Raw genomic sequence first — 25,890 nt, 5'->3', positions numbered from 1 at the left:
TTCTTTTTGGAATTACAATTAAGTTACTAAAAAATTATGTATTTTCTAAATCATTGTCGTCTGCACTAAATTATAACTATTCCCAATCCCAATCACCGATCAAGAAACATAAACATTTCAATCAAAGATCTATAGATCTATTATAACTTGCGTGAGTACGAGAATATTAGTAGTATATTATCATCCATAACCAATATACAATTATTATTTTTTATTAAATCTTGCAAGTAAAACACATTATACGGGCATATACCAACATAAATTAAGCAAATAAGGAGCTATTATCATTATCACCACATCATTCTGGTTTTAAGTATTGACAGTGACATCCACAACTTGATGGACAGTACTGAGTGAGCATATCTTGTGTAGAAAACCATTCGTAAAAACATTCTTCATGAATCGCATGTAAACACAAACTACAGACTTTCGATAATCCCCGAATTGATAGATTACAAAAAGAACAACGTTCGTCAAGTTTATCTTTTCTTTCCTTTCTTCTCATTCTGATTAGAGCAACCGCTGCTTGCTGTTGTCTAGCAGTTACCATATCAGGCTTTCCATGATCACCAAAACTTCCTCCATCCTTCTCACATATAGCATTCAACTTCAATAATTCCAGTTTTTGAATATTAAAACCCCATTGATCTAACAGTCCTGCATAAGATGATCTCCAAAAGGCAAAGCAAACATGCAAACGCCAAAACACTTCTTCTTCTTTAGTATTGACTTTTTCGTTCCTACCATCTGCCTCAGGTCGAACTTGAACAACCCACGTTTTTTTCTTTGGGATGGTACTCTCCCTTCCTATAGAATATACAGAATTACCATCGCCATACTTTTTCTCAGGTATGGCAAGTATGCGTGCCAATGACTGACTTGACATTTTTTCAACTTTTTCTGACTTCATTGTAAGCTTTCCCGAACTTTTGTTTAATAACGCGGAATCTGGCTTCGCAGAAATAGGCCTTTTATTTCTGTTTACCAACCGCTTATTCTCCGAATATAGCTCTGGCTCATCCAATACGCATGAGAGCATCGCTAGCATCTGAAAGTTTTCCTGAGTGATATAGTAATTCAAAAATGACTGAACTGTTTTCAAGAACAGTCCATTCTCAAACCAGTAACTTCTTGCTCCTATCTCCTTTTTGTTGTTTTTTAAATCCAGCAGCTTCAGCATTCTTCCAATGAAAAGCCATGAATCCATTAAATGATGATACCCGAAAGCTTTGGCAACCTCAGCATTTCGTTTACAAATATCGACTTTATTACCGAATATAACGTACTCTGCAGCAAGGTGTTTCTTCGTAGGAACTGTCTCACTCATGTCAAAAAACTTCACGAGATGTCTCGTTTCAACAGACGTCTTGTTTGTACCTATAGAACGTTTTGTGGATCCTCTGGATGAGAAACGATTTGTCGTAAACATATCTCGGGGAGCCAGATGAGATCCGAAAAAAGAATTATTCGAGTTTATGTTGTTTAATTCTAGGCTATTTCGATACTTCGGGAAAACGAGACTGCTAGTATTTGCTTCATCTACGTTCCATATAAAATCCTCGTCCGAATCAGAAGAACCAACTTGAGCTAATGACGGATCCTCATCGAAATTAACCGAGTCTGATTCTGTGATATTATTCGCGTCTAAAACACCGAATGACTCAAACAACTTCTGCCGGCCGTGATTTTCACGATTTATTGAAGTATGACCAGAAGTCTTCTCCCGCTGTGTAGTAAAGAAACATACCAGAGTATCATTACAGAAAATCGCCGCACAAGTCTTAGGTAAAGGAATATTTTGCTTTATATGAGAGAGACCACGATCACCACCCCGGAAATCCGAAATACTAGGAAAGTTTTCTACAAATGCATCAGAAGATTCAGACGAAGTATCTGAATCTTCATCTGTTTCTTTAAATTTCCAAACGTCCTCACTCGTCGACTCCCCTGAAAGAAAAGATAAGCAGCCGTCCATGCATGGCTTTTTAGAAGTGATACAATGACTTGAAATTATATTCAGCGTTGATAAAATGCGATTAAACTGATCATCACTAAATGCGCTGGATTTTTCCAAATGGAATATAGGACTCGCTGAAACTGGATAACCCAAAGGAAATTGTATTCGTAAACGAATAAAAGTGAAAGCTCCTTCTGGTAATAGCGGAGCATTTAAAGATATCCTGCATTTTCTTTGAGCTACATCGATTTCCTCAAAATTTACGTTTCCATATTTTTGACCGATCCAAGACAGCTCCTCACCAAGATTCTGAGGAACTTCCCAATCAGCATTCGCTTGACGACCCATTGAAATTCCGCGAAGCCAGTTTAAAGGCGTTAGATTATCCTGCAGCTTTGTAGAACGAGTCATGAATCCAGCATTCGATGAGCCATTAGTATTTTTTTGACGTCTTCGGCTAATATTAGGGGCAAAACCTATAGATGATTCACCTAGAAAACTATTACTAGTTTCTGCGTTCAAATCCGTCGGTTTTTCCTTATTAAGAACTTCCAAATTATTGGATTCCTTTTCGTTAAGTTTTATGCACTCTTTGAATGGCTCACGAGCATAGGTTCGATACTTTGCCCCATATCTAGGGAGAGAAAAAGGAATTGGTTTGGAAGAATCATGCCCAGTTGATTGTAATACGTCCTTAGAAATCGGCCATAAACGTACATATCGATCTTTAGACCATGTGATCAATTGAAAGTCTCGGTTGTCTTTATCAAAAACGTCTTCACCACGACATCTCCATAAGAATTCCTTTACCAAGTCGGTATGACCAGAAAAGGTATGAACGGGTCGAGGACCACCCTCATTGAGATTACGAACATCATACAGATGAACAGAGTTATCACCCCTTTGTGGCATTAGCATAACACCTTCACCAAAAGGCGTAAATCTTGCTTTCCAGACTGGAGCGTCGGTTGTAATCAAGTGCTCCGGTTCAATGGTAGATTCTGAATAATCCCAAAATTTAACAGTGCGATCCATAGCACAAGTTAGTAGACGAGTTTCACTGACTTTATTAAACTCTAAACCGTTAATTTTTGTGATGCTTGCCGAAGTCTGAATTGTATGTAAGGGCCCAGAGCCATATCGGTCATCCCAAATATGCACAAAACGACCGTGACTAGACGCTAACACATGAGGATTACGGTAATTCCATTTAACTTGTGTTGCACCATTATGCCAATCATAATAAGAATTGACAGGGAACCTGGGAGTTCGTAGATCCCAGCAATGAACGGAAGAGTCAATGGAACTCGTAGCCAAAATATCTGGGTACTGTCTGTGCCAGTTCATATCAGTAACAGCACGTGTATGTCCATGTAGCATAAACTCTATAGCATTTTCATTAGGAAGTGCAAGGTTCCACACGATTGTTTTTTGATTTGACGTCGTGACAACCCATTGATCCCTAGCAGCATGAACACTCCATTGAGCATCAGCAACTTCCCAAGGAGTTGAATGTCGCAACATCCGAGGTGGATTATAAGGATTATCCAAATCAATTACTAAAAGGCCATTGCGTGAAGCCAACGCCACGTCTCTACCGCATGGAGATAAAGACATTGCACCAACAGGCTGATTCACCTGAATAGAAAGTTGACGATCAAATGTACTGCTTCCGTAAAGACCTAGAGTTGAGTCATTTCCTTGCGGTTGGCCTAACATAGATGGCAGATTTTCTTCTGTTTGAGGTACCACCAAGGTAGAATTTCTATTGGTATTTTGGCGGTCATCAGATGAATTCTCTAAACGAAATGAATGTCTAGAATCGTAGCTATATTGTTCAACTGGGGAAGAGTAAACAGAGGTTATGGTGGGAGTAGGCGGTAGTAGAGTCTCAGATCGATCGCTGCTGGATAAATTGACATAAGAAGTTGAAGATAATTTTTTTATCTTCATCGATCCTTTTTCAGATTCATTACTCCTTTCATCGGAACGTACGCTAGAGTTATAAGTATCAGTAGGTGTTTTACTAGCATCGACACTGCTTCCCTCCTTTCGTTGTTCCATTGAGGAAAGTGAAGTAGTCCGAAGTTTAGGCGATACATTCGAAGAAATTGAAGGTTCATCACTAACGTTCAGAGATGAAGACTCCATTATTATAATGCCAAAAAGAAAATCTCAAAACAAAAACCTTATTCACATCAAAATTCCAAAAAACGTTTTTTATTCATTAATGTTTAAATACATGCAGAATTTCAAAAAGGAAAAATCATGGCATCAGGTTAGTTCATGAAGTTCCTTCTGTGCGTTTGTTTACATGGTGTAACCCTTTAAACCATCCTTGTATGTCGCTAACGTATATATAAGGGTATAGCATACCATCGTTAATAGATTGCAAATACACCAAAGAATTCGCATTTGGGGGACTGCAACTAAAAAGTGCCTATTTCATTGATTTATTATGGCTCTTCCTAAACGTATTATAAAGGTAGATTTTTAAGGACCTATAATAGAAACTGTACTAATCAAAAATAGGAAATCGACACTTTGACAAGAGACCCTCCGCCAGGAATAGAGGCATCTCCTATGGAGGATAATCTGCGCTACTTCCAAATCACAATTGAAGGACCTCATCAATCTGCTTATGAAGGAGGAAAGTTTCATTTGGAGCTCTTTTTACCCGAAGAATATCCCATGGTATGTTGGACCTGTGCGAAAGAATAAAGTTCTGTCTAACGCACGTTCGCAGACGGTTCAGACTGAAAGAATTAGCAATAGGAAACACTAACCACCGTTATAGATGCCCCCTAGTGTTCGTTTCTTGACTAAAATTTATCACCCTAATGTTGATAAACTTGGTAGAATTTGCCTTTCCACGTTGAAAAGTAAGAAGCTCAGTTACAAATTTTTTTATTAAAACCTTTCGAAATTTAAGGGATATCTGCTAACAATGAATAGAGGATTGGAGTCCCGCTCTTCAAATTCGTACTGTCCTATTGTCTATCCAAGCCCTAATGGGAGCACCAAATCCAGACGACCCTCTGGACAATGATGTTGCTAAAATCTGGAAAGACAATGAGCAACAAGCCATTTTAAATGCTCGCGAGTGGACTCAAAAGTATGCTTTGTAATTAATAGATTGAATACGATTCTTTTATGATACATGACAGTATTTACCTATGCTATCGTTATGTTTTTCGCGCTACCAATTATCTTCAAACGTGAGGAAGTAAATATCTGACACATAATACAAGTGAATTTTCAAATATAGCAGCTCTTCCTCAACAGAACTTAGTATACATATTGATTTTAAAGGAAAACTGTCCGTTTAGTCTTGCAGAGCCTTCATAATTCGAGCCGAAAATAACTTTCCCTGTTCCTTCGTAAATATTATCTCTTCTGTAAGGTATTCTGGTAAGTAATCCATCAACTCAGCATCACGCTGTGGATGCAAACAGGGTGTAAACGTGAAGTTTGAATCGTCTAGTAGTAACTGATACTCCAATTCTATATTCGTAAAGCTGTTAGTCGTAAATATTCCACAAAATTGACACTACATACGTCCTCGTCTACCAGTATTTCTACAGGTATAGCGAATTCCTTCTTCGACGACTTTGGAAGAAAGAACTTCAAGACCAAAAAGCTCCTTAACTAGCAATTTCTCTTCATCGACTTCTTGAACATAATGTTTGCTTTCGGCAAGTTCTTGGCGTAATTGATCATTATTTTTTTTTTCACTCTCCAATTCTCTTTTTAATTCAGCTATCGTTCCATAAAGTTCTTGTTTGTGTTAGTAAACAAAGATGCTCATGGTATTTAGTGACTATACCTTTAGATTGAGTTTCTGAAGTGTGAACAATCTCTTTAGTAGCCATACGAAAAGATTGCTCTTGCAATGCATTTATTTTGCTTAATAGTTTTGATAACTCATTATATTCGTGCCGCCGTTCCCTAGGAAGATTATTATCATCGAAACGCGGTATACTTAAAGGCTCGACATTTGGCTTATCATTGTCTTTTTCAGTACCATATTTTCTATGATCTTTAGACAAAATGTTTTCTTTAATGTCTAGATGTGATTCCTCTTTTTCTGGAGAGTCTCTCCGTTGCTTAAATGTTTTACGACTAGTTTTTAACGATTGTTGATCCATCCGGGAACTAACTCAAATAAGCACAGTGAATTTAACCGTGCTTTCTTACCGGTTTCTGATTTTTTTTGAAAGTGTCGATTTACGACTGACTTGTAGATTCGTGTGGATTCAAAGGTGGGTCTACACTAAACTTCATTTAGCTTTTAATCGAATATACTTTTATTCACCTACGATATATGCGAAGATTATCATCTTCCAAGAATAAGTTATTTTTCTTTTTTAAATCTGTAATTCGCGATGTCAAGAGTTGTGAAGTACTCTGTAAGAAATACTGGATTTAGTAAACTTTTCACTCAATTGAAACAAATGTTACGATTATATTATCTCTTTATTTAACTTTAGCAAAATAGAAGAGAATTAGTACATTCTACATCGTTTTGGTAGACCGCAGAATGATCCATAGGCTCTTACCTATCTTTAACCTATACCACTTGCATTCTTATTTATTTGCTCATACCAGGATTTTGTATTATACAACCGAATTTGCATAGATTAATCACCATTTGCATTAATTCAGAAGTCTAAATGGAATGAATTGCAGACGTAAACCTCTCCCCCTTCATACAAAGGAAGTTCAGCTAGCTGAAGCTATACCAAAAGAAGAATTATACTAGTAAGATTATTTTTAATACTATGAGGACAAACTGACATGTTTAGCTGGTCTTTAAAGAACGTTTTAGTGTTGTTTTTGGTTCAATATCGCGCGCTAGCTCCCTCTACATTACAGTCTGTATCAACTAGCCAGCTAATTTCTGATAAGAAGGCTTCTGCTATAACTAACAATAGTAATGCTGTTAACATAAAGGAAAAACGAGGGTCACTTAAATATCCCAAGGAGTTTATAAAGTACTTAACGATTGAACTTGAAAATATAAGTATGGGTCGTAACCCAAAGTATCAAGATCAGTTGCTTCGTGGTACCTTCGCCGCTTTCTATACCACCATAAGTAAATCCTACATAATGAAACAGATGAAAGAGTCTCGAAGAATTGAAGATTTGTTCCTAATTTTCACTAGTTCAGTTTCATCTGAACTCACAAAACGCTTGGGTTCCTTTGAAAGTAATTTGTCTGATGAGATCTCTGTCTGGTTTATAGATTTATGTGAATCTATTCTAATTAATCGGCAACTGCTTGCTGCTACGTCTGAATTTATTGTTCACCTTAATATGTATAAATCAAAAATTCAGAGCCGTACAGATATTTTGACCTCAAAACGTGTTAGCAAAGGAGCTGAAAAATTCGATTTCTCTTCATTTCCTCTCCTAAAAATATTTGCTTCGGTATTTAAGGTAGCATACTCCAAAGTTTTATTGGATGCCGAAAATATGTTCCCTACTATTGATGAATCGGCTATATACAAAGATATTACGATATTAATTGACGATCTCGAAAATGACACTTGTAAATATTCCCAATCTGTTTTGGACTTTTCCAATTACAAAGCTTATTCTACTTATAAAACCCGTGAACTGCAGATTCTAGAGCAACATCGAAAAATAATACTCAGTTTCAATCCGCTTTTGTCAGAAATTTATCACAGAAATAATGGAACTAGCTCTGCTAGTGCGCCAGAGACACTAACTTGCGTCCCTCCAGTTACACGCCCTTATTTTCGGCAGTTGCTAGCACTTTGTCTTCAATATCGTTGTGGCGTTTCTGACCCGACAGAAGAGAAAAATGTTAATACGTTCATTCGTGAATGTTCAATCTATTGGAGAATTTTACCTTCAAGTCGATTAGCATTGAGCATGGAGCTTGCTCGTGAGTATTTTCAAAAAGACTTTATATCGATGATGGATGTCGTAAATTATTTTGGCGAGTTATCTAAGGTGACGAAGGAGTTTGAGTGTGTATACTGGCCAAAAGTAGATGTAAGTTAACTAACTTTACATTTTATATTTTCAAACGTTACTAACGATTATCAGGTATCTATGCTTAAAACAGCTCTTACAGGAATCCGAAACGTCCTTTTACAAAGATTCAAGATATCCCTCATTAATGTTCTAAATAACAAGAAATCTAACTACAACAATTTATTAGCTATACTAGAACTATGCCTTGAAAATGGTAAACTGGTAAACGAGGATTTAAATCCAAAAGCAGAACTTATATCAATTGCATTATGCTTACAAGAAACTTGTCAAGAGATTTTTTTAAAGGAATTTAATATATCGACAAGAAAATTCGTTTCTGATGGAATCGACGAAATTCTACTGCACAGTCGTGCCCTGAATGATAGAGTTGAATTTATCCAACGAACATGCCCGGAAACTATATTTGGTATAATTTCCTTACCAAGCTTATTCACTAGTGTTGTTTTGCCTAATTATATTACGTCTGCAATGAAGGTGACTAAGGCGCATCTTCAAAGTAATGCAAAGGGTGATCTCGATGCTCTTACTAATGACATGATTGATGCTTACGGAGATTTGAAGAAAATGATAAATTTACTTCGTTTTTACCATCAAGATGAATACGAGCTTGGTAACTTTGAAGGTTTTTTTCAACCATTCGTGGATTCTTGGTTGAATAACGTAGAAGTTAACGCAAACGATTGGCTTGAAAGAGCATTACAAAAGGACAAATTTGATACTTTGAACAAGGAAGCAGCATGCAGTAGTTCAATTATCGATCTTTTTCATGCTTTTCATCAGTCTTTACGTACACTCATGAACTTTGAATGGGAGGACGCTCTTTGCAACGCGAGGTTTTTTACAAAGTTTTTTAGGATTGTGTATATGGTTTTATCTAAATACACTTCTTGGGCACTAAAGACCTTTTTTGACGAAGCTAACAAGAAGGACGACAATGTGGACTTACAAGCTGAAAATGAAAGCTCAGGCTCATCTTGGTTATCGAAAGCCCGAACAATGTTGTCCGGTACATCTGAGGTTCTACCTTTTCACTTTTCTACTTTCATGTGTATCCTGCTGAATAATGTGCATTATGCTATACAGGCATATGAAGAACTTGAAAGTAAAATAAATCTTCAAGAATTAGTTCAAGCTCTTGACCAGGCAGAATCTACGAAAGTTCAGAAGCTTTCCACTACTAATTATCTGTATACAGTGAAGGTTATTCGTGGAGAAAATTTACAGCCGGATGATACTGGAAAGATTCGAACATCCTATGTTGTCCTTACTGATAATAGAGGAAAGCGGATAGGAAAAACTAGGCCAATTCATTCTATGAACCCCCGTTGGGATGATACTTTTGAAATAAAAGCAAAAGATTCTTTAATAATTACAGCCAATTTATGGTCTAAAGGGAAGTTTGGCGATCATGAGATATTTGGAAGATGTTCATTCCCTTTAACGCCTAAAGTATATGGCGATTATATCGCTAGAGAAGATTGGTTGAACTTGAATCCACATGGTGAATTGCTTGTAAGGATCGAAATGGACGGCGAAAAAGAACATATCGGTTTTTATGTTGGTCGTACTTACCATGATTTGGAAAGATCTCAAAGTGAAATGATTAGGTTTATTGTCAACAAAATGGATCCAGTTATAAGTCAGAATTTATCAATGTCGACTCTAAGGAAGCTATTATCAGGTTCATGGATGGATTTTGATAAGACTATGACTTCTGTAACTAGTTTGTTTAATAGAGCTGCATTGACTTCCTTTTCAAAGAGGGGGGATCCAAAGAGAGAAAACCATGAGTTGACTGATGTTGAAATCGAATCTGCAATTAATGACTTACTTGACTTTTTTGACGTTAATTTCTCAGTGATTGCTCGACATCTATCAAAAGATGTCTTTGTGACGGTTATGTCTTACGTATGGGACGAAGTAATGTGTACTATAGAAGATTTATTACTGCCTCCTGTCTCTGCAAAACCAATTGAGAGGAAGCCACTTTCTGAAAGTCAACTGAAAATTGTATACAGTTGGTTACAATTTCTTAAAGACTATCTACACGCTAATGGCGAAGGTGTTAACCTTTCGGTATTGGAAACGGAACATTACCAAGAACTTCTAAAAATACATGAGTATTACGATAAGTCTACGGATGAATTATTGGAAGAATGTGAAAAAATTACATTGCATTTGTTCCATTCTTCTCGATTAGTAAACGTATCACCCGAAAACAATGCAGAAATGTCAAAACTAGCGAAGTTGAGCAACAAGGAAATATATAGATCAGGAACAATAAAACAATATGTTCCACCGATTCGACAAACTAAGGAGGGTGAACTAGAAAGGAACGAACGTATTATCCTAAGGATTTTACGGATGCGGGCCAATTCAAAAAGATTCTTATTGAAGCATTTCCAGAGAAAGGATAAACTTAGAATGGCTGATGCTATGAGAAATGGGTACGTGATGCCGCTCGGGCATTTAAAAAAAGTGTAATGAGTCTTAAAGACTTCTGTGGTAGTTACTTTGGTGTACAAATGCTTGTTGATACTGGATTCAATTAATTTATCTTTTTGCTTTTAATATAATGTAAATTGAATGTCGATACACTAGTAATACTAGTAAATACTAGGTATTTCAGTAGTAAGTGTGTTCTATTCCTAGCCATTATTGACCGCATTTCATCGAGTCCTCCTAAATAGTTTAAAGATTTATTTTAATATATTTTACAACTTACTTTTTTTATAAAGCCGAAGAAGTTAGTATTAGCCGTATACCGTACAAATGGTGTCAGAAAGCTGAATATGAACGTATACAATTTGGAAAAGGAAGGAAAAGTTTATTTCATATGTATATAATCAAGTAAGATAATTTAATCTGAAACCGACAAGAAATCGCCATTTTCTACTTGCACCAAGAAATTTTGTGGTCAGTCGGTGGTATTTCTAACTTCATCCTTCTACCACTACCACATAGTCAAATGACTAGATCAATTCTATGACTTACGAAGAGTCGGAGAAGAATGTAGATGGACCTGGTTCCTTTATAAAAAAAGAAGATTCTTCGAATTTCAAATTACGCGTTCATCTGCGTGAACCTGAGCTTATAGTCACCCATGCTGGGCATGTTGTGGAAAAACCAAAGTACGAAAATCTAGAAGACTTTTTAAGTTCGTATGTATCATTAGAAGATGGTGATTATGATGCTCAATCTGCCGAAGAAAAAGTAGAAGGTGAAGTCAATCTTCGTCGAAGAATTGAAGAGTTCCGAAGAAAGGGATACTTCAGCGCTGAGGCTCCAGTGGAATTGAAAAAGGGACCAGGCTCCATGAGGCCTCCTTTGTCATACAGAGATAATTTTTTATCTCATATTCATGGGTTAGCCCGTTATATGCACAATGAAAGGAAAGTACGAGCATCGCGAGCTCGTAAAGTGTCCGGTATGATTTTAGGGCATTTTAAACGTCTTTCCGGAGCGGATGAAAGAAAAGCTAAAGAAGAAGAAAAGCGAATTCGTCTATTAGCGAAAAGAACCGCTTGGGAAATACGTAAAAAGTGGAAAGTAGTAGAAAGAGAAGTTCGGAGAAGACGAGTGGAACGTGCCGAAGAGGCGCATCGTCTAGCAGGCAAAGAACATTTGGCCAATATTTTGAAACACTCTACCGATTTACTAGAAGCTAGAATTGAACGGCAAACCGGTCCTACATCTGCTAAGCAGAAGAAGGAAAAAGACAAGCCTCCAAAAATTGATTTGAACTATTTAAGGGATACTCCAGATGACCAATTGTCAATCGATGAGTTGAAACTTAAATATAGTAATCCTGAAGTGGTTGACTCACTCGGTCAAAACGTTGAATCTGATGAATCTGACGAAGATCAGCTTGATTCTGAAAATGAATTATCTGAAGATATTTCTGAAGACGAAGAAATCAAAAAAGAACAGGTTGCGTCACCTAAGACCGATGAAAGCAGTTTGAAGACTCAGACAAACCCTAGCCGCGTAACTCGTGCTTCTGCTAGAAAGCTAGCTTCAGAAAATGGAATAAAGAAAGACTTAAACGGTAACTTTGAGGAGGCTTTGTCCAACAAACAAAGGAATAAGACTTCCAATTATGGTAGCTCACGCTCCAAAAATCACGAAGATGAATCGGAAAATGAGTCCACTTTATCTTCTCTGTATGATGATTCTGTTCAATCAAAAAAGCGATTTTACGAAGATGAGGAAAAGACCTCTAGGAAACGACAGCAAATTGAGAATGAAGGTTCCAAAGATACTCAGAAAAATGAGCACTCTGCCATAACGGCGAATAAAGTTGATATTCCTTTTCTTTTTCGGGGTTTCCTTCGTGAGTATCAACAGTTTGGATTGGAATGGTTGACTGCACTTCATGACAGCAATACCAATGGTATTTTAGCTGACGAAATGGGGTTAGGTAAGACTATTCAGACAATTGCCTTGCTGGCTCATTTAGCCTGTGAAAAAGAAAACTGGGGACCCCATTTAATTATTGTTCCAACAAGTGTTATGTTAAACTGGGAAATGGAGTTTAAAAAGTTTCTTCCTGGTTTCAAGATATTAACTTATTATGGTAACCCTCAAGAACGGAAAGAGAAACGTGCGGGATGGTATAAGCCAGATACATGGCATGTTTGTATAACCTCTTATCAACTTGTTTTACAAGATCATCAGCCTTTTAGACGAAAAAAATGGCAGTACATGATTTTAGATGAGGCCCATAATATTAAAAATTTTAGATCACAACGGTGGCAGTCATTACTAAACTTCAACGCAGAACATCGTTTGCTCTTGACGGGTACTCCATTGCAGAATAATTTGGTTGAATTGTGGTCGCTCTTGTATTTTTTGATGCCTGCTGGTGTGACGGACGCCAATTCTGGATTTGCTAATCTTAAAGACTTTCAAGATTGGTTTTCGAAACCCATGGACCGACTAATTGAAGAGGGAAGTGAAATGAATGAAGAAGCCATGACTACCGTTGCAAAATTACACAGGGTTTTACGACCTTACCTTCTTCGCCGTCTGAAAACAGAAGTGGAGAAGCAAATGCCAGGAAAATATGAACATGTTGTGTATTGCCAGCTTTCAAAAAGGCAAAGATTTTTGTACGATGACTTTATCAACCGTGCTCGAACGAGAGAAATATTAGCATCAGGAAATTTTATGAGCATTATTAATTGCCTGATGCAACTTCGTAAAGTATGTAACCATCCTAATTTACATGAAGAACGTCCGATTGTTACGTCGTTTGCTCAACGTCGGTCAGCTATCGCTGATATGGAAATCAAAGAAATGTTAGTTCGTAAAAAGCTATTGGAAGACGAGCCAATGAGAAAGCTGGATCTTTCTACTTTGCGTCTTGTCTGTACAGACTCTGAGTCCTTTGACGCTGTCACATCAAGAGAATTAGGAGCGCTGTGCGCATCTGATGGATATGACAAAAGATGTACATTATTGGAAATGGAAATAGATCAGCAATCATCTGCAAATTATATAAAAAAGGCGGAATTCAGGCTTGATTTTCAAAACAGAAAATATAAACGTGAACTCGAGACAATGCGCCATCAGAAGTACTTAAACCAACAAAAGTGCAATCGTAAACCAATATTTGGCAGCAATCTTATAAGCATGGTTAGAGAATTACCAAGGAATTATCGTGCTATAGATTATACTGTTACTGCACAAAAGGATCCCATGTATACTCTAAATACAACCTCAATGCTGCGTGACTCTATTTTAGGGGTTGAAGAACGCGCTGATTCGATGAAGGAAGTTCTTCAGAACTTTGCTTGCATCACACCGAAAGCTGTTGTTGTAGATTTGCCAGAATTGTTTACCGAACCTGTTAAACACAAAGTATTGCCTCAAATGAAGCAAGATAATTGGCCATGGCATCAGGCTGCAACGAGACTTGCTATTGCATTTCCTGATCGTCGATTATTGCAGTATGATTGCGGTAAGCTACAAGTTCTTGACAAGTTATTAAGAGATTTAATTTCGAACGGTCATCGAGCTTTAATTTTTACCCAAATGACAAAGGTGTTAGACATCTTGGAACAATTCTTAAACATACACGGTCATCGATACTTAAGGTTGGATGGTGCTACGAAGATAGAACAAAGGCAAATTTTAACTGAAAGATTCAACAACGATGATAAGATTCCAGTATTCATTTTGTCTACTAGAAGCGGTGGATTGGGAATCAATTTGACCGGTGCTGATACAGTTATTTTTTACGATTCAGATTGGAATCCACAATTAGACGCTCAAGCACAGGATCGTTCTCATAGAATTGGCCAGACAAGGGATGTTCACATTTATCGTCTCATCAGCGAATATACGGTTGAATCTAATATGCTAAGAAGGGCAAATCAAAAACGGATGCTTGATAAGATTGTCATACAAGGAGGTGAGTTCACCACTGAATGGTTCCGAAAAGCCGACGTTTTGGATTTATTTGATTTGGATGAAAAATATTTAGAGGAGGCCGAAGCAGAAACCACAAACAAAGCAGATGATGAACATTGGGAAGATGCTTTGGCAGCTGCTGAAGATGAAGAAGATGTAAAGGCCGCGCAAGTTGCCCGGAAAGAGTCAGTACTCGAAAGAAATGAGTTTATTGACATCCCTACACCCCAATTATCATCTGCTATGGAAAGCACTTCATCCCCATCAAGTATGACTCCTGTCTACGACAAAGAAGCTGAAGATGAGGAAGAACAGCAGTCAATTTTTGATGAGGTCGGATTCGAGAACGAAGAAGAAGGAGATTTGGAACAAGAAACGGTTGACGATACTCTTGGACATATTGATGAGTATATGATTGGATTTTTGGAACGTGAAGGTACTAGTGATGAATGGTAAGCCAAGCATTAATTTAAGAAAGAATCAAGAAAGAAAACGATTATTTCTGGTAAATAATCTTTGTCATGATGATACGTAAACATTAATAAGATGGATATTTTCATAATTATCCTTTTAAACAAGACTATTTATTTGATTTTAAGATGATGGTATGGTTTTCAAAAGAATACAAATCAAGAAGTGCTAAAGTTGGATTTTCCCATACATGTTTTTTTTTTCTATTTCTCAAAGAAACTGAGGGTTATGAAACTGGACGCTGTCCCTTCACGTAACTAAAATTTTTTTTCAACTTTTTTGAAAACAAATCTATATGGAATGTTGAAATGGATTTCGTTCTAGAGCAACATATGTTCTCGCACGTCAACTTCAAACTTGATGGCGAGAATTCCATTCCGTCTTTATTATGGAAGAGTTATTTTTACAGAAGTAAATTGTGAAAAGAAGATGAGACCCGGGCGAAAATATATTTGAGCTGGCATTCGTAGTGAATCTTTTACCGACTATAACTACCAATTTACCTGAGCTATCTCTAGATGAGTATACCCTAATAAATTCCAAGGAAACATCCTATTCAGCAATGGTTTGTTGAAGAACGACTTAATTCATTAATAAAATAGAAATTGTCACAATTCTACTATATATTAAAATCTGTAGATGAGAGATTCTTTTAAATAATATTGCCATATAATGAATGAAGTAACTATTTAATTCAACACAACAAAAGTTTGAAAACTTCTCATCAATCAGCAAGCCAGTTTCCGAGAGTTGTCTGTGTATAACGGCGTTATTTCTTCAAAATAGTCTTACGTTGACACCTTTCAAACTCTTCTCACATACATTCAATAACGTATCAAAAAAAGAAGTAGAGCAATACGAAAAACGCTGATAAGTTCACATTTCAAGATGTAAGATAAAATTTTAAAATATGCCTTGCATTTAATCGAAATTGCTACGCTGGCAAGAATCGAGAAAAAGGCAAGCAAAGCAAGTTGGTTATATGCGCAGGACCCATTAGGTGACGTTTGTAACTTGCAAAAAGCGTACTCGAGTACATTCGCTTGTAACGAGTCGTCTGGGGTATGTATTACTATTGAACATGAATATAATTATATATAATATACGTTTCAATGTGAGGATATTTGGAGAAATAGAAACAGGATAATACTAAAGAAAGTGTATTACAAAATGAAAACAAAGTATATAGACGACTGTTCGAAGAGGAATGTGGAGTAGATAGAAAGAAGAGGAAAGCAACAAAAAGCAAGTCCATTTATTGCGTTTAATGCAATTTCACCTTATAGGATGTTGCGTTGGAAATGTGAAACAATTCGAGTGCTCGACGGAAAGCAAAAACCAAAATTAAACAAAAAAAATAAAAAAGCTTCTAGTAATGTGTAAGGAAATCCTCAAATTCGTTGATATTTATGAGCTGGGATCAAGTGTTAACAAATTGGCTTACTATTTACGATGGAAAGGAAGACAACTCCATTGAGGAAATCACATAACTGTAGGAACTGGTTTGCTGAAGTATTTTATTCAAAAGTATTCTAGCTAACTGATTTCCTGGATTTTGATAGATATGTTTGTAAATTCTTTGTTTGTGTTCAAAAGTCCTTTTCTTTTCTTAAATTGTTTTCGTTTCTACTTCTTTTCAGATATTAAATTCTTTTGCTTATTATTATTCATTATTAGAAAAAAAGGGAAAAAGGGAAAAAGGGAAAAAAGGAAAAAGGAAATAAAAATTAGTACAAACTTGGTGTTGCTGGTCAAGTCAACGATTATGAGTGGCATCTCTCTACTAAGCGCCGAAGTTGTAACAATAGCACAGAGACACATACGGTTGTTCATTTTGAATTAAATCTACTGATCCCAATGGAAGAATTCAAACGGTTAGAAAAGCAGAAGCTGAATATTGAGGAAGAGTTGAAGGAACTGCAAAGTGTTTTACTACGAGTAAGTTGATTCCCTGCTACGAAAAGAATGAGCTGTTGGCTCGTAAACAAATCAATAGCTAACAGAAGTTAGGAAAATGTTACGATGAATACTCCATTAGTAACACAAGATGGGTTTCCCAGGTCCGATATCGACATTACTACAATTCGACCCACGAGACATAAAATAATCCTGCTTCGAAACGACTATAAAAAGGTGGAAGAAGAAATTAAAAAAGTATTGGAAAAAGTTCTTTCAGCAGAAGCAGCTGAGTCTAATCTTACAAACGGAGCTTCCGAATCGCAGCTCAAGACAAGTACTAAAGATGAGGCTGCAAATGTTGATGGATCTTCTCTGAACAAAAACCATGAAAAAGTTTTACAAAGATCTTCTATCTTGGGAAGGCCGAAACCATTTTGCGTCGTAGACTCAGTGGCCGTAGATAGCCCAGCCCAAGAAGCTGGACTTTGCGTCGGAGATGAGATTATAAGCATTCAAAACTGTACAAGCTTGGCGTCTTTGCCAGAAGTTGTTTTAGGAAGCATTGAAAAGAACTTGCATGTGTTGTTAATTCGTGGATATGATGCTGACGATTCACCAAGAGTCTATCAACTCTCTCTTAGACCCCATACTTGGCAAGGCCCTGGCGTATTGGGTTGTCATTTACGTTGAAACTTACGATAAAGAGAAATGGCAATAAATGAGAATAAAAACAAAAAGATTCCAATGTGAAAGAATGATACCAAGGACAAACTTTGAGAACAGCATGAACAACTGTTATGAATGAATAAAGAAAACGCCTTTTCTCCTAATCGACAAGACTCTACGTTTGAAATGAGTGTATTTGTTATGAAATATTTGTAATCACTTAGTTTACAAAATGCTAGTTTGTTGATAAGAATATTTTTAAAAGTTAGAACGCTTATGCACTAGATTTTTGAAAAACATATGTATGTTTATATATTTATAAATTTATAAAAGAAATAAATGTCCATTAGTATTCTCATAAGAAAAAAAAAATAAAAAAAAAACAACGATTATAAACTTGAAGGAAACAACGACAACAAAAAAGAAATGCACCAGGCACTAAAGATTTGTACAAGAGTTATTTTACAAAAAAAAGATACACAAGACTTCTCCTCTAGGGGTCTATTGTTCTTTCTCACTTTTCTTCCATACAAAAAGAGAAAAAAGAAGTAATAAAACACAGCTTTAACATTCGTCACCACCCATTTTTTTTTCAAAGAGCACGACATGTCCTCTTTAATGTCGCTGTCTAAAAGGAGGTTTGGTTTATTGGTTTCTTTTTTCTTTTTATGGGGAGGCTTTTTCAGAGTCAAAATTCTCCCACCACAAATTCTCATTAGTAAAGTCTAAGCACTGGAAAGATTCATCGAGTGATCCACAAAATTCGGGATAAGCAAAGGATTGCAAGGGTGGAGAACCAACGGTCAAAGAAAGAACGGAGGATTTGGAAGGGTTGCAATTGGAGAATTGAGAGAAAGAGGTTTCCAAAGGATTATTGGAAGAAACAGAATCTTGCAAATTGGTAAACTGATCGATTTCAAGACTTAGGGGGTCAACAGAGCCGATAGGATCGGAAGAGGAAGTTGTAAATGACTGGGAAGCAATTTCATCGTTCTGAGCAGCTGGGGAGGCACTGTCTGAAGAGTCGGTGAGATAGGAAGAATAGTCAAAGTCCGAATCGCCCAAAAGCTGAGAATTAGAAGAGGGAAAAGAGGCGGAAGAGGTGGAAGGAGAAGAAGAAAAGGTATCGGCGGATTCGCGTTTGGGAGAATGGGATGGTTGAAGCTTTGGGAGGGATAAATCAGATAACATGGGAAGTTGCATGAAAGGCTTGTTGACATAGTCTTCCTGAGGAAACTTTGTAGTTGTGATGTCGGATGACGGAGGAAAGGTAGGGTTGGAGACAATTGAATTTGGGGTGGAGGGAGAAGAAGGAGAGTCCAAGTGGGTAAAAAGAGGATTTGTTTGAAATAGATACGGCTGCAGAGGATCATGATCAACGTAGCCGGGAATGGAAGAAGAGACGGAGGAGACGGAAGCGCTAAGAGAAGGAGGAGGAGAAGTAGAGGAGGAAGAGTATTGTTTTATGGGAACGGTGGTAGGAGAGGTGGGACGGTCGATTGGATGAGAGGGAGGAGACATGTAAAGAGAAGATTGTACAAGGGGAGAAGAGACAAAAGTCGAGGAAGTGAGAGGAGCTTGGGGATCGTTATCGTTGTATGAGGGAAGTGTAGCAGGATTACCGGAGGGGTAAAACAATTTGCGGGAAGATTTAGAAGGAAAAGAAGAAGTAGAAGTAGAAGCGGTGGTGGTGGTAGTGGTATCAAGAGGAGAAGCGATCGTGGAAGAGACGAAAGAGGGAGAAAAGGAAGAAAGTTTAGAAGGGGAGGAAGCAACGAGAGTAGAAGAAGAAGCGGAAGAAGGGGGAGGAGGAGGAGGGTAAGATGAAAGGTCGGTGGAGAAGGAAGGATAAGTATTATAAGAAGGGTAAGAGAAGGAAGAAATGGAAGCAGTAGGGGCAATCAAGGAAGGAGAAGAGGGAGTAGTGGTAGTAGTAGTAGAAGAAGAAGAAGAAGAATGAGGAGGACAATGGAAAGGGGTGGTACGTTTTCGAGAGGAACGCCAAGAAGAAACGGAAAAATGACATTCAGCATGAGCTTTTTGACAAGCCATACAAGGTTGATTGGGGAATTCACTAGCGATACAACGAATTTTTCTACGACGACAACGATCGCAAGCGACGGCAGTACGACGACGAGGACCGGAAGATTTGTGAGGCATGTTGAGGAGACAAGGAAGAAGAATGCGAAAGAAAGAAAGAAAAACAAGAGGGTTGGGAGGGAGGAAAGAAGGAAGAAGTAAATAGAATTATGAAAAGAAAAAAAAACGAGAAATCAACAAAAGGGCATAAAAAGGAGATACCAAACAAATTGAAAAAAAAAAAAAAATAAAGTTTGGTAAGTAGGTAGGTAAGTAGGTAAGAAAGAGAGAAAAACAAGGAAAACGAAAAGAAGAAAAGGGGGAATTATAGAAAAATAGCAATTGAAAAAAAAGGCAAATGATAAAAGATGATAGTCGAATTGCGGGTTCAAAGACAACAACAATAACAACCAAAAAAAGAAGAAGAAGAAAAAAAAAAAAAGACAATGCGTTAGGACGAAAAGGTAGTGAAAACGCGATGGGGTATTTTTAAAGAATTAGTAAAATTGAATTCAACAAATAAAGAGGAAAAAAAGAAAAAGAAAAAAAGACACAGGCTCGGTTAGAAATCAAGTAGATGTAGATGTAGATGTAGGCGTAGACAGAAAACAAAAACTCGTAAACACAAGCAATGCAAAATGCAAATAAAAACAAGGTAGTTTTCATTCAAATTGATACAATCCAATTCAATTCAATTCAATTTGGCACAATGCAACACACACACACGCACACACACAGAGAGCTGTATTAAAAAGAAAACAATGAAATTGAGAATTGAATTAATAAAAAATAAAAAAAAAAAAAAAAAAGGATGAAAAGGAAGGAAATGAAACTCGAGAAACCAAGTTGAATCAAATGGAAGAATTCAATCAATCAATCAATCAATGAATGAATGAACGAAACAAAACAAAACAAAACGAAAAGAAATGAAATGAAAAGAAAAGAAAAGAAACGATCATAAAAAGCAGACCATCTTGTAGAAAAAAAAGAAAAAGACATTGACTAGAGGAAGGAGGGCCATATATAGGAGAGAAAAGACCATAGAACCGAACAATCGAGATCCCTTGGATGAAAGAAAGCAAATGCCGAACGTAAATGCCCAGCACCAGAAACAGTGCAGAGGATGATGTCATAGGATGACGGCCGAGAAAGTGAAGAAGCGAGTTAAAGTGGAGGAAGAAAGGAATCTGCCGACATCAGGTGGGAAAGGAATATCGAAGCGGAACGAGATGAAAGGAGAAGATGGGGAAAACGAGGAGAAGTATGAATGATTAAGTGGAGAATGACGCGAGAAAAAAAAAAAAAAAAGACTCGAAGAGTCTCCAAATAAAAACGCGTTGTGGGTCTCGTTCCAGGTCTTTTTTTTTTTCTTTCTTTCGGTTATGAAATAGACACGAACGAGGGTCGTCGTCGGTTCGGTTCTTTCAACACAAAGAGAAAAGTCTCTATCAAATGATATTATGTGGGGGGACGGGAAAACCAGACACAGTGGGGTCAACGAGAATGAAGGAGGAGAGAGGAAAACAAGGTTCCAATAAAAAAGAGGGAAAAAGGGTGGGAAAAGGTGATGATGATGAGGTGAAATGAGGGGAAAAGAGGAGAGGAGAGAAGAGGAGAGGAGAGGCTTGGTAGAGAGAAAGAGAGAGAGAAAGACCAGACCAGACCGTCTTTACTTTCGGTTCAGTTCAGTTCAGTTCATTTCAGTTCAGTTCATTTCGGCTCTTCTCGCTCTCTTTGTTTTTTTTTATTTTCTTTTTATTTTTCTTCAGTAAAACCATCACGACAACGAACGACGCCGTCGAGTTTTGCCTCGTCTTTTTGTTGCTGTTTGCCTTCCATCACAGCTGATCTCTTGCAGTTCCAACCAGCGTTCAAGTGCCAGATCAGTTGGCTGCCCAAATGACATCGACCAAGCAAGGAGGTTCCATTTGTATGGGCAGGGAAAGAGTGTGTGTGTGTGAGTGACGGACTGGATCGGTCGGTGGAAGGAACAAAGGAACAAAGGAGCGTGATGAAAGAAAGACGTCGTAGTAGCGTGGTGGAAGGAGGAATAGGAATGGATTGTGTGGAACGGTAATTGATACAGAGGAGGAAGAGAGTGAGAGACACACAGTGAGAGAGAGAGAGAGAGAGAGAATGGACGTAGAGGAGAGTCATAGAGTCATAGAGGAGGAGGAGGAAAAGGAGGAAAGAGAATGGACGTAGAGAAACAATTTTCTTTTGTTTATTTATTTTCTTTTATTTATTTTTTAAAAAGAAAAAATAAAACAACCGATACAAACGAAACGAAACCCTTCAATGCTTCCATCAACAAACCTTTTCTCAACGATTCTTCCTCTCCTCCCTCTCTTCTCTCTCTTTCTCTCTCCTCCCACATCCAACAGAATCCCCCACTCGGTTTCTCATCCCACTTGGATACAACTTGCAACTAAAATCAACTCTACTAGATGGAATTGGGATTGGAATTGGAAAAGAACTGGGTTGAGAGTTGGACTTGAAGAAAGAATGAAAAGAAGAAAAAAAAAAAAAAAAAAAAAAAAGCAATTGTTTATTTGAATTGCTCTGCTTTTCTTTTTTTTTTTTTTCTTCTTTTCATTCCATTCTATTGCTCACTCTCCCTCCCTTCCTTGCCAGCCATTTTGGTTGAATTGGGATGGCTGGCATCCTCGTTCCCCCTTCATGACCTTACTTTTTTTTTCGTTTCTCCCTCTCTTTCATCCCCTCCAGCCATCCTATCCATTTTCCTACCCTCGTCCTTTTTCTATATAAATCCTGTTCAGCATTCCTTTCCATCTCAAGCAAATCAACCTTTGTCATCCACAACACATTTCTTTACCTTAGTTTTTTTTTATTTTCTTTTTTGAAAAAACAATGCTCTTTGCTCGCTCTTTCCTTCAATCTCTCTTGGCCGTTGCCTTCTTTGCTCTTCCCTCTCTTGCCGATCCTTCTTCCTCTTCCTCTATTACCGTCTCCGATTCGGCTGACATTTCCTCTTCCACTTCCGCTTCTCCCACCGCTCCTGCTACTACTACCGTCTACCTCGTCCGTACCGTCGACTCTCAAAATAGCCCTCTCGCTCAACCTCCCGTTACCGTTTACAATGTTTTGAAACCCGACACCGTCACCGTTACCGCCTCTCCTACCGCCCACGCCAAACGCTCCATCAGCTTCAACGAAACCCTCGACCACTCCTCCATTGCTTCTCCTTCCCCTTCCGTCTCTACTCCCATCTACTCTGCCGTCGTTCACGTCCCTTCTAACGGTGCTCATCCTCCTTTTGCTACTTCCAATCCTCTCATCAACTCTCCCGCCTCTTACAACACTTCTGCTCCTGCTTCTACCATCGGTTCTTCTTCCGCCGTCTCTTTTACCGCTTAATTTTAAAAAAAAACTTTTCCTCCTCCTCCTCCTCTATCTACCTACCCCAAATAAATGGATGTTTTTGATACTCTTGCTACAAGATATCCTCTTGGGTAATTTCATTTCATTCTCTATTACTGCAGGTCAGTAATACGATTCTCCCCGCTTCTCCTACCCTCTTGTCTCGTCGGAACGTTTCTACGCCATTCCTTTATCCATGGTTGTTTTTTCGTTCGCAAGACTTTTGCTGTTTTCCCGTTTGTATATAGGTGTGTCTTTTTATATGTATATATTTCTTCTTGTGTATATAGACTAGTCTTTTCTTTTTCTTTTTTATAAACTCTCATACCAATGGATTCCATTTCCTTTTTTTTCTTTTTTTGCTTTCCTTTTGTTTTTGTGTTTCTCTTGTAATTCTCCTTTTTTTTTTCTCATTTTTCTTTTTTCTTTTTTATTTCTATTTCTAATTCTATTTCTATTTCTATTTTTTGAAACCACTCTTACGTTCTCTCAAAACATTCCTGTTTCATCACTCCTTTGCTTTCCCTATCCACCCAAACATCATTTCCTCTTTCCTTCCTTCACACACTCCATCCTACACCGATTCTTCCCTTTCCCTTTACTCTTGTTTTTTTAAAATGTCTTTTCAATTAGACACAAGCTCTTTTGGTTCTGACATTAAAAAAGCTCATGCCCAAGTCCTAAATGGCTCCCCAGATTGCTCTTGGGCCGTCTTTGGTTATGCCAAAGGTCAAGGCAATGTTTTAAAAGTGCTAGCTACGGGAAGTATGTCTCTTTTTCTTTTTCTTCTTTTTTTTTTATCTTTCTCTTTCTTTCTTCTCTTCCTTTTGTTACTAACTTGCTAGATGATGATTACGAATTTCTTGATGAATTTGACGAAAACGCTATTTTGTATGGTTTTTTGCGCGTAAAAGATTCCAATACGGGTCTTCATAAATTCGTTTTGGTTTCTTGGTGCGGTGAGGCTGCTCCTAGTTCTCGAAAAGGATTGTTTCCCATCCATTCTGCCTCCGTTACTCGTTTACTAAATGGTTATCACATTCAAGTCACCGGCCGTGAATCTTCTGATCTCAATTTGGACGACATTCACCGTCGTGTCGCCGACGCTAGTGGTAGTAAATACTCTTCAAATACTTCTACTTCTACTTCTGCTACCTCTGCTCCAAAGCCTGCTTCCGCTTTTTCCCATCGTCAAACTCCCCCTCCTGGTACAGTCGTTGGTTCCGTCCCTTTCCAGAAGCCTGGGATTGAAGATAATACGTGGAGCGATACCTATAAACAACGCCCTACCCAACCTCAACCTTCTCTTCGTATTCCCGTAAATGCGAATTGGTCCAACGCAGAGTCTTCTCAGCCCGAACCGGAAAAGCAACCACAGCCTTCTTCAATCAAGCCTGCTCCTACTCCTACTCCGGCTCCCGCCCCTGCTCCTGGCCCGACTCAACCAACGTTCGTGCAAAAACCTGCTGCTTCGTCCACGTCTGCTTCTACCTCTAAACCGGAACCAAAGGAATTAAATTCTCCAATCTCAAAAGCTTCTACTGAATCTACAAAGACTCCCACTTCCGAGTTGGAACAGCTTCATACTAGTGGAAACGTTAATTTATCTGCTAAAAGAGCCCTGTTTGAGCGTTTTCAAAAAAACGACACCTCTTCCGCCATTCCTCAGACAAGGCCTCAACCACGCAAACTCAACCGAAGCTTTGAAGCTCCTGCTTCTCCCAAACCCCAAGCTTCAGACATACCATCTGCTCCCAAGGTTGATGCTTCTGCTTATACCAACAATGATGATTCTAAAGAGGCTCCTTCAGATCCACCAAGTGTTGCTTCTTTACGATCTCGATTTGCCAATCAAAATTTGAACGATCAATCCACTTCTTCCTCTACTTCCAATACTCAGCCTTCGAAACGTGCCCCTGCTCCTACTGCTACTCACTCGGCACCCGTGCCCGTAGCTGAACCGGTACCTGCACCAAGCAATACGTCTCCGTTGCCTCAAGCTCCTCCTGTACCAACCGCGCCCCCAAGACCGGAAATTGCAAACCGTGTACCATCTCCTCCTCCTGTGGCTTCTTATGCTCCACCTCCACCTCCTCCCCAACAGGAACAGAAACAGGAACAGGAAGAAAACCCACCTCCCGTCCCGGCCATGCCCCCAAGACCAGAGTCTACGAACCAAGCACCCCCTCCTCCTCCCCCTGTTGTTCCTGAACCTGAATCTGAACCTGAGCAGCCTGTTGCACCTGCTTCGGTAACACACTTGGAACCATCTCCACCTGTGCCTGCCAGGTCAGATGAGGAAGGACCCCCCATACCTCCTCTTCCACCGGTAGTGGAAACAGAAATGCCACCACCACCCCTTCCTCCCACACCCAACATTCACTCTCATGAAGCCGAGGATCAGTCACAACACGCTTCAGAGCCTTCCTCAAAAACCCCAGCTGTCGTAATCTATGATTATTCGCCTGAGGAAGAAAACGAAATCGAATTAACTGAAGGTGAGAAAATCACAATCATAGACTTTGTCGATGAAGGTTGGTGGCTTGGTGAAAAGTCAAATGGTAAGCAAGGATTATTTCCTTCCAATTATGTTGAGCTTTTGCAAGAGGAAACCGTTGCCCCGGTTCAGGCCTCTGAAAGTAATGTCGAAGATACTTCAGGTCAAATTTCAGTAAAAGCCGTCTACGATTATGAAGCGCAAGAAGACAACGAGTTGACCTTTTATGAAAGTGATATTATTACGAATGTCGATCGCATTGATCCAAATTGGTGGGAAGGTGAATGTCATGGACGACGTGGCCTTTTTCCTTCCAATTATGTTGAAGAATAGTTGTCCTCGAATTTCATTTAATGCCTTTTTTACTTATGATTGATGTAGTTTACGTCGTTTCCCACATTATTGAACATTAAAAATAAATGAAATCTTTTTGTTTCTCTTTTTGACTTTTTCAGATATAACTCGCTGCAATTCGTAAAATATTCTAAATACTATTTACTTA

The 25,890-nt window shown here is 38.3% G+C and overlaps 10 protein-coding genes across 10 annotated transcripts; 6 read left to right on the top strand and 4 right to left on the bottom strand.

Moving 5' to 3' along the window:
• Positions 1–151: 151 nt before the first annotated feature.
• Positions 152–4,300, bottom strand: SOCG_01085 (ubiquitin-protein ligase E3). The gene has a single exon (XM_013163505.1). It carries the CDS (start codon positions 4,106–4,108, stop codon positions 299–301), a length of 3,810 nt encoding a protein of 1,269 aa, XP_013018959.1. The 5' UTR covers positions 4,109–4,300; the 3' UTR covers positions 152–298.
• SOCG_01083 (chromosome segregation protein Pcs1) lies at positions 4,260–6,447 on the bottom strand. Its single transcript, XM_013163503.1, has 4 exons — positions 6,277–6,447; positions 5,784–6,230; positions 5,516–5,734; positions 4,260–5,461 (listed from the first exon to the last, which is right to left on the bottom strand). Exons 2-4 carry the CDS (start codon positions 6,103–6,105, stop codon positions 5,283–5,285), a joined length of 720 nt encoding a protein of 239 aa, XP_013018957.1. The 5' UTR covers positions 6,106–6,230; positions 6,277–6,447; the 3' UTR covers positions 4,260–5,282.
• Positions 4,343–5,288, top strand: SOCG_01084 (ubiquitin conjugating enzyme Ubc13). Its single transcript, XM_013163504.1, has 4 exons — positions 4,343–4,442; positions 4,490–4,651; positions 4,755–4,839; positions 4,913–5,288. The coding sequence occupies exons 1-4, from the start codon at positions 4,416–4,418 to the stop codon at positions 5,083–5,085; spliced, it is 447 nt and encodes a 148-aa protein (XP_013018958.1). The 5' UTR covers positions 4,343–4,415; the 3' UTR covers positions 5,086–5,288.
• Positions 6,448–6,490: 43 nt separating the features above from the next.
• SOCG_01082 (C2 domain-containing protein) lies at positions 6,491–10,559 on the top strand. Its single transcript, XM_013163502.1, has 3 exons — positions 6,491–6,718; positions 6,763–7,978; positions 8,033–10,559. Exons 1-3 carry the CDS (start codon positions 6,636–6,638, stop codon positions 10,463–10,465), a joined length of 3,732 nt encoding a protein of 1,243 aa, XP_013018956.1. The 5' UTR covers positions 6,491–6,635; the 3' UTR covers positions 10,466–10,559.
• A 309-nt stretch (positions 10,560–10,868) lies between these two features.
• On the top strand, positions 10,869–15,561 carry SOCG_01081 (SNF2 family helicase Swr1). The gene has a single exon (XM_013163501.1). It carries the CDS (start codon positions 10,967–10,969, stop codon positions 14,849–14,851), a length of 3,885 nt encoding a protein of 1,294 aa, XP_013018955.1. The 5' UTR covers positions 10,869–10,966; the 3' UTR covers positions 14,852–15,561.
• A 1,014-nt stretch (positions 15,562–16,575) lies between these two features.
• Positions 16,576–17,728, top strand: SOCG_01080 (26S proteasome regulator). The gene is made up of 2 exons (XM_013163500.1): positions 16,576–16,804; positions 16,877–17,728. Exons 1-2 carry the CDS (start codon positions 16,724–16,726, stop codon positions 17,453–17,455), a joined length of 660 nt encoding a protein of 219 aa, XP_013018954.1. The 5' UTR covers positions 16,576–16,723; the 3' UTR covers positions 17,456–17,728.
• On the bottom strand, positions 17,683–20,815 carry SOCG_01079 (transcription factor). Its single transcript, XM_013163499.1, has one exon. It carries the CDS (start codon positions 19,589–19,591, stop codon positions 18,098–18,100), a length of 1,494 nt encoding a protein of 497 aa, XP_013018953.1. The 5' UTR covers positions 19,592–20,815; the 3' UTR covers positions 17,683–18,097.
• Positions 20,803–22,021, bottom strand: SOCG_05818 (uncharacterized protein). Its single transcript, XM_013164091.1, has one exon. It carries the CDS (start codon positions 21,665–21,667, stop codon positions 21,266–21,268), a length of 402 nt encoding a protein of 133 aa, XP_013019545.1. The 5' UTR covers positions 21,668–22,021; the 3' UTR covers positions 20,803–21,265.
• SOCG_01078 (uncharacterized protein) lies at positions 21,987–23,272 on the top strand. The gene has a single exon (XM_013163498.1). It carries the CDS (start codon positions 22,382–22,384, stop codon positions 22,886–22,888), a length of 507 nt encoding a protein of 168 aa, XP_013018952.1. The 5' UTR covers positions 21,987–22,381; the 3' UTR covers positions 22,889–23,272.
• SOCG_01077 (App1 protein) lies at positions 23,209–25,846 on the top strand. The gene is made up of 2 exons (XM_013163497.1): positions 23,209–23,656; positions 23,737–25,846. The coding sequence occupies exons 1-2, from the start codon at positions 23,509–23,511 to the stop codon at positions 25,719–25,721; spliced, it is 2,133 nt and encodes a 710-aa protein (XP_013018951.1). The 5' UTR covers positions 23,209–23,508; the 3' UTR covers positions 25,722–25,846.
• The last annotated feature ends 44 nt before the right edge of the window (positions 25,847–25,890 follow it).

Source organism: Schizosaccharomyces octosporus (genome assembly GCF_000150505.1).
Source record: "Schizosaccharomyces octosporus yFS286 unplaced genomic scaffold supercont6.2, whole genome shotgun sequence".
Taxonomy (NCBI): domain Eukaryota; kingdom Fungi; phylum Ascomycota; class Schizosaccharomycetes; order Schizosaccharomycetales; family Schizosaccharomycetaceae; genus Schizosaccharomyces; species Schizosaccharomyces octosporus.
The sequence above is the reverse complement of the archived record's forward strand: the minus strand, read 5'-3'. Positions and strand labels throughout refer to the sequence as shown.